The sequence below is a fragment of the Palaemon carinicauda genome, chromosome 13 (genome assembly GCF_036898095.1).
Source record: "Palaemon carinicauda isolate YSFRI2023 chromosome 13, ASM3689809v2, whole genome shotgun sequence".
Classification (NCBI taxonomy): domain Eukaryota; kingdom Metazoa; phylum Arthropoda; class Malacostraca; order Decapoda; family Palaemonidae; genus Palaemon; species Palaemon carinicauda.
This window is the reverse complement of record NC_090737.1, coordinates 59,693,929-59,701,709: the sequence shown is the minus strand read 5'-3', so window position 1 is coordinate 59,701,709 and position 7,781 is coordinate 59,693,929. Positions and strand designations below refer to the sequence as shown.

General features: G+C 33.1%; 1 protein-coding gene across 8 annotated transcripts in view; it reads left to right on the top strand.

Annotated features, from left to right (window-relative positions):
• LOC137652303 (UDP-glycosyltransferase UGT5-like) overlaps positions 1-5,502 on the top strand; it is a 144,960-nt gene extending 139,458 nt beyond the window's left edge. For 7 of the 8 annotated variants that reach the window (XM_068385615.1, XM_068385622.1, XM_068385621.1 and 4 more), the window contains exons 7-11: positions 475-566; positions 2,052-2,185; positions 2,698-2,917; positions 3,728-3,871; positions 5,217-5,502. In XM_068385615.1, the coding sequence (XP_068241716.1) occupies positions 475-566; positions 2,052-2,185; positions 2,698-2,917; positions 3,728-3,871; positions 5,217-5,349 (723 nt within the window). In that variant the 3' untranslated portion in view covers positions 5,350-5,502. Of the gene's footprint in view, positions 1-474; positions 567-2,051; positions 2,186-2,697; positions 2,918-3,727; positions 3,872-4,257; positions 4,388-5,216 lie in introns of those variants that run through there. The other variant, XM_068385616.1, reaches the window with a different exon arrangement.
• Positions 5,503-7,781: the final 2,279 nt, after the last annotated feature.

Genomic DNA, 7,781 nt, shown 5'->3' with positions numbered 1-7,781 from the left:
TTTTGCGCGTCATTGAAACCCACATAACGATTAACACATTACTGGCTATGGCAAGCGTATTTTGAAACTACATTTCTCATGCCCCTTTGGTGTCTAACTTGAAAAATAAATGAACCAAGGAATTATCCATTAATGAGAATTTTCCCTTTCTGGGTTGAGTACCAATAATCCAAAATGATAACAGAAAAGTCAACTGAATAGAGATGAGTGCACTTCTTTTTTTATTGTTGCAAAAAAGAGGAAAAACTACAAATAGTACAATTATACTAAATTATGTCTAAAGTTATATGGTCGTAAAATGAAACTTTTCAATTCAAATTAGAAATGAAACAGTGTTACTTTATCAAGGTCTCCTGTTTTCAACCCAGTCAATTAAGGTTTGGGATAAGAAAAACTGCCACCCCACGTTAACCTTAATTTTTTTCAGTTCTCATTATAAAATTTTTGATTTCTTAATGTTTTTTACCTTTTTAGGATCTGGAAAAATGGGTGGCAGGTGCTGGTGAGGATGGCTTCATTTTCTTCAGCCTGGGGTCGGTTGTCAAGCCTTCAACAATGCCCGAGGAGTAAGGCTGGCATCACTTTAGGTTTCATTTTTACTCGTTTTTTTTCTTATCAATACAGTATTTCTGCTTCTTGGTGGTTTTATATTCTGTATAGCTACTGCTATATCTTTTATTCTCTTTATTGACTTATTCACCAAGGCTCTCGTTTTCTCATCCTACAAACTGATTTTAGTTCTTCCCGCTCTATACACATTTATAGATAATTTACTTATTTTTATTTTCTTTTTATGAAGATATTTTTAAAGATTATTATTTCAATCCAGATATAAAAAAACCTTGGATTTAAAAATTCTTTGTAGATTGAACATTGAGTAATAAATTATTTTTGTATTATTGCTGTTAATTTTTAAGCTACAATTTATGCTATTGGCTCCTCTCTCGGTTTGACTGTCAAAAAATATGATTATATAGTCTAGTCTAGTGTTTACGATATTCTTAGCACCAGTTGAAGACTTATGGTTTTGCAAGACATCATAAAAACAAACTCCAAAGCCTAAATCGCACATCATTGAGCAATCAAAGCATTTCGTTAATCACAATCCAGGTCAGTAACAATTTGTCAGTATTCAAAGAAAGATTTCCAAAGGAGGAAGTATGGCCTGGAAATAAAAATTGAAAAGCATTTACGAACATTCCTTTCTAACGAAACTATCACACTATTATCCATAATCACGCCAAGCAAATATAAAACAAATTGCACTTAATGATAAAATAAATAATCTCTTCTAAACGTGGTATATGAAATAATAATAATAATAATAATAATAATAATAATAATAATAATAATAATAATAATAATAATAATAATAATAATAATAATAATAATAATAATAATAATAATAATAATAATCAAGCGTTTACAAAAAAAAAAATCCTGACCAATCAAAACGACCAATCAAAAAGAAAAAAAAAAAGAATTTCAATTATACCAACAGACTTTCTCACTACAAATAATCATTACATTAACTCTCCTCTCTCTCTCTCTCTCTCTCTCTCTCTCTCTCTCTCTCTCTCTCTCTCTCTCTCTCTCTCTCTCTCTCTCTCTCTCTCTCTCTGTATATATATATATATATATATATATATATATATATATATATATATATATATATATATATATATATATATATATATATATGTGTATATATATATATATATATATATATATATATATATATATATATATATATATATATATATATATATATATATATATATATATATATATCTTTTGGCAAATAAAAAGAATGAAATAAAAATTAATCCTCCACATTAGGGATGCTGTCAATTAATCTTAATAAGGTCGATATCAAAGCCTTTGCAATTTGGGACTCCCCCAGCCCACCCACAAGACGGTCCCCTCCAAAAAATAATCATAAAGCTAAGCAGAATTGTTTTCACATGGGAAATGGGTCATATGGGGTATTTTTATACACACAAAGTAAGCTTAAGACCAAACGTATAACCATTACCAACTCTCTGTTCAAGGTACCGAAAAGTCTTAGTTAAAGTCTTTGGGTCATTGAAGCAGAGGGTCCTGTGGAAATGGGATACAGACACAATGGAGGATCTACCCCGAAATGTTCGCTTGGAGAAATGGCTACCACAACAGGACATTTTAGGTAGTTTTTTTCTGTGGTTTTGAAGAGAATCATATTCAGTTTGCTATGTATGATCAGGATCCACCAAGTATTTGTAGGATCCTTTTCAAAGTATACGCTGGGCTGATGTATGTTGGGATTCTTTTGTGGGGAATAGCTCTTGCAAGAGGGTAGATGTGTTGCCAAGAAAATAAAATTGATATAGGGAATAGCTCTTGCAAGAGGGTAGATGTGTTGCCAAGAAAAAAATATTGATATAAGGTTTTTTTTTTAATGAAATTTTCAATTGGTGAAGTGGATAGTAATATTTTACCTGTGAATTATTTTGGGAGAGCAGTCTATGGCTCGGAAGATTGTCAAGAGGTCGGAGTAAAAGGACTCAGTGAGACAGAGATACCAGCTGGGTGGCTGGTGCTGCCCCGACAAAGAAAAGAACTTGAATATAAGTTAATTTTTTACCTTTACACGAATAGTACTAACCTCTATATCAATCATTAATATTAATTATAGATAATGCTCACTTCATCATACAGGTGATCCTCGCCTTAAGGTCTTCATTACTCACGGTGGAGCTCTCAGCACCCAGGAATCCATCTACCACAGCACTCCCGTTATTGGTCTTCCAGTACTAGCTGACCAGATGACCAACATGGCAGAAGTGCAGAATCAAGGATGGGGTCGCATGCTCAAATGGAGAGAATTGACCTTCGAAGTTCTCAGAGATACGATCCATACTGTCATCACAGATGAAAAGTAAAGATAATACTGTACAACGTATATACCCAAAAATCTTGTTCCCTGTCTCTTCAATAATAGAGCGAGATATTCTTAGCATTATGATGCAGATGTTTAAGACAGAATATTCTTTACCTTTTTTATTTTCTTATTTCTGGGCCAGTTTATCCGCAAAATTAACCTAACTTCCTACCGAGATAACTGTAAAAATGCATGAAGATTTCTATTTCCATAATCCTAAACAACTGAATTAGTACAGTTTTTAAAGCACCTATTGGAGAGGGGAATCATATTTCTACCATTAGCTGATGCTACTTTTTTCTGCATAGCAAATTTTATTTCTTAAAATTTAGATTTCTGCATTTTCAAGTGTAGATTCTTATTCATTTGGTAATATTAATATTTCTGTCTTCACATTGTGTTAATGCAGTAAAAAACGGCTTATGCTTTTAAAGTTTTTTTTTTTATATATACATCATGCTTTAAGATACAATAAAAATTCTCTTAATTTACCCTGCAAATTGTTTAAAGTTAGTTTTTTTTCCAATACCTGCCCAGGATTCATGTGCTATTTGTCCAGAGAATAATTGGCTAAAATGAAAATTATACTTTTTTTTTTTCAGTCATATATAAACCCTTTGTTCCCGTCAGATCTATCTATACTGGGATTGAATTCAAGTCATATGTTTTTAAGGTTAATTAGAATTATTGTAGGTCATGTTTCAATCTTAAGAGCTATTATGCACATTGCGATATTCTTGCCTTATATAGTACACTTTGTTTTTACTTTAATAAAAGATGAAGCCATTGATAATTAATTTCTATTAGGTTGAGAGCCGAGGTCAAGAGAAGGTCATCGTTGATGCGTGACACACCACAAGACCTAGGCCAGTTAGTCAATTATTGGGTTGATTACGTCATCAAACATAATGGTGCTCATCATCTGAAATCGCCATTTCTCACTATGCCGTGGTAGGTGGTTCTTTTTTAAAATCCTCCCACGTTACACATTTGTTTTTTTTATGATTTCTTGAAAACAATTATTCATTTGAAAAGCAAGTTTTCATATACTTTCTATTAGCTACTACTGTATTGTAGTACTTCGGTTTAAGGGTTTAATTCACTCTGGTAGCGAGCTTGTTGCCTAATATGCTAGTATTCTGTAATATTTTTTTCTCGCAAGAAATAAAGGAAATACTCTTGATGCATTCCAAAAGTCTTCAAATACAATTACAGTATAAACTCCCTTTTTAAGTTTTTGTAATAGGATTTACTGAACAATTTATAACCCCTAACATCAGAAACTAATAAAAATAAGTAATTCACAATAAGAAATTAACTCACTTTACGGACTTCAGGGATAAAAAAAGGAGGAGGAGGAGAAGGGTAGTGCTTGGAAAGAGAATATCCTTCCATGAGCAGTTGTGGGAAAGTATTGTAAGTATTTTCTTGAACAACATTAACTATCACTAAAAGATCACTTTATTTTAGCTTTATGGAGACTTGGTCATCTTTTATTTTACACTCTTACATTCACTTTTGACAAGGTCCTTTTTTTAGGGGTGACTACTGTTGCCTTGTCTTTATTACCAAGAAAATGATGCAAAACTCATGTGAACATGCCATGAACACTACATGGGTGGCTTATGAGCACCGTCTGACTGACTTCGTGGTAGTTTTGTTAGTACTTGTCTACAAAAAATTCCCAATGTGTCTTAGAATTTTTACTCCAAGACTCATGTAGCACACATAATTCAATTCATATTTATATGTTCATATCCCAATTTGTTCTCATTCAATGTTTCTCGTAACCCAGAAACTTGTATCTAATTCCTGGATTCATTTGCTTTTTAACCAAAAAATCAGGTAATTAGTCACTTTACTTATTTCTATTGTGAGCTTGATTTTTTCAGTTTGTGGGAAGACAACGTCATTGAGTGTTTTTTTTTTTATTCTTCTAAATCTGAAGGGTAACACTTTCTAGAGCCTACGTCCATTTCTTTCTGTCCACGGGACTAGACTAAAGAGAAGAGTTCCGCATTAAAGTTACATAAACTTGGTAGAATTATGGATATGATTATTTCTACTATGATAACTAGAACAATGAATTCCATTTTAGTCTTGTATAGGATGCCATATGAGATTTAGTCTTTAATGATAGGTAATATAATACATGAGGAAAAAAAAAAAAAAAAAAAAAAAAAACAGATAAGTGGGAAAAGATGAAAGCAAGAAGAAGAGAGGTAGCATTGGAAAAGACTTTATGAAAAAGGCCAGGCTGTAGGTGCTTCCCTATTATAGATTTGATCTTCTTCAGGTATGAAATCTACAACGTGGATGTTTGGCTTACAATAGCTGGAGTTCTCCTGCTGCTCCTCCTCCTTGTCCTTAAGCTCTTTCTGATGTGTCTTCGATGCTTAACCTCAAGATTTAAGGAAAAGCATGATTAATCTAAAAGGATTCATCCTTGTGTGAACGGAGGCACAGTTACAGGTGTTCGTCTGATTCTACTCTCAAGTTTAAAATACTTAGTCTGTTATGTATAACTTTGATGACCATGTAAGAGTTTATCAGTTTTAATTAACATAAATGGGAGCAATGTATTCACAAGTGTGTTTTTTCTTCATATATAAAAAAATTACCAAATGATTTTAAGTATATTTTTGGGTTGCAAAGGCTTTGGTCTTAGAGCTGATTGTAGTGTAAGGTTAATAGAAGTGTGGATATGGAATAAATATTTTGTTATGATATTTGATCTAGAATTTGAAGATAGATCCAGATATTAATAAGGATTCGGGATTCTGAGATGGATTGAAATTATATAAAAATCCAACTTTATTAGATGGTTCCAAATCTGGAAGAACATCTTAGATTTTGGGTTGGATTCAAACAAATATCCATATTTTGAGAGATTTAGTTGAAGATCCAAGATTTTGAGAGGGTTTCAGATGAAAATTCATGATTTTTAGGATTTGAATGGAGATCTAGGTCTTTTAGATGTATCCAGGTCTGAACGGAGATCAACAATTATGATCCTTTTATACTTCAAAATGCAGCTTATGCCTTTTTTTTTCTTTTCTTTTCACTTTACTGCAGAATCAACTCATTAGCTCTGGCATGGTGACATGCAGCTCAATTCCATAAATATATTCTGGGCACTGTTATTTTCTGGATGAGAATGTATGATTTTTGTGTTTACTTAAAATAAAGAAGTTAAAAAATTTATACCAGTGTGCTTTATTTTAAGTAAACACAAAATCATACATTCTCATCCAGAAAATAACAGTGCCCAGATTATATTTATGGAATTGAGCCGCATGTCACCATGCCAGAGCTAATGAGTTGATTCTGCAGTAAAGTGAAAAAAAAAGAAAAAAAAAAAAAGGCATAAGCTGCATATTGAAGTATAAAAGGATCATAATTGTTGGTCTCCGTTCAGACCTGGGCTTTATTTTAAGTAAACACAAAAAACATACATTCTCATCCAGAAAATAACAGTGCCCAGATTATATTTATGGAATTGAGCTGCATGTCACCATACCAGAGCTAATGAGTTGATTCTGCAGTAAAGTGAAAAGAAAAGAAAAAAAAAGGCATAAGCTGCGTTTTGAAGTATAAAAGGATCATAATTGTTGATCTCCGTTCAGACCTGGATACATCTAAAAAACCTAGATCTCCATTCAAATCTTAAAAATCATGAATTTTCATCTGAAACCCTCTCAAAATCTTGGATCTTCAACTGAATCTCTCAAAATATGGATATTTGTTTGAATCCAACCCAAAATCTGACCCAATCCCTGACCCCTCCTCAGGTCAGCTGCCCTCTTTGCCTCACGTACCTTGCGCTTTACTTCCACCTTTTTCTCTCTATATTTTTCATACTTCTCTATACTATTACTCTGCAGCCATTCTTCAAAAGCTCTCTTCTTCTCTTCCACTTTTACTTCACTCCTTCATTCCACCATTCACTGCCCTTCCTCATGCTGCCTCCAACAACCTTCTTGCCACACACATCACTTGCAAGGTACAATTGTATTAACCAGAAATCCTGTAAAACGTCAAAGATCAAAACATATTGGTATTAAGTATCATTACATTCGCACTGAAATAGATGAGGGAAGAATTCTTCTCAAATATTGTCCTACAGACGAAATGGTAGGAGACATGTTTACTAAATCAACTACAAAATTTAAATTGGATAAATTCAACAAATTTGTTTTTGGCTGGAACTACTAGGACTGCATGAAAGTCAAATTATTTTGTTTAGTGACCTTAATAAAATATATATTCTGTAATTTATTATTTTCAAATAAGTATTGTAAATATATAAGTTGTAATTAGGTGTAATTTGCGATCAAGTAGGGGTGTTGGAATGATCGCATATATTTGTTTTATATTTATATGCTGCTAGATGGCGCCACTGTGTATCCTTTTGAGTTAACGAGGTAATTTTGTACTTTGGTGACGTAATAAAAGATCACTTGTGTGACGGGCCGAGAGAGGAGTTGTGAAATCAAAGGCAGATTGGAAACGACTGAGTTATTTTGTTGTGGAACACTCTCCTTATATACAAAACCTCAAGGCAACAGGACATGACAAGTTCACAAGACAGACAATATCACAGAGGAAAAACCAGACAGGAATTTTCATGTTCGTTTTAGTGCGAGGGAGGAGCGAAGATACAAGCATAATATATACAAAAGGAATTATGTACAATTGTGTGAAACACGGTTGGTACATGGCTACCCCCCCTAAAAATTACATTCTGTACATGTTAAATAGGGCGCCCTGATCTAGAGAGGCGAACTGTAGGCGGGTCATCTGGCAGAAGATAAGCAGGTTTTAGACGATCAATGGAGACCCAGTCTTCTTTGCCCCGAAT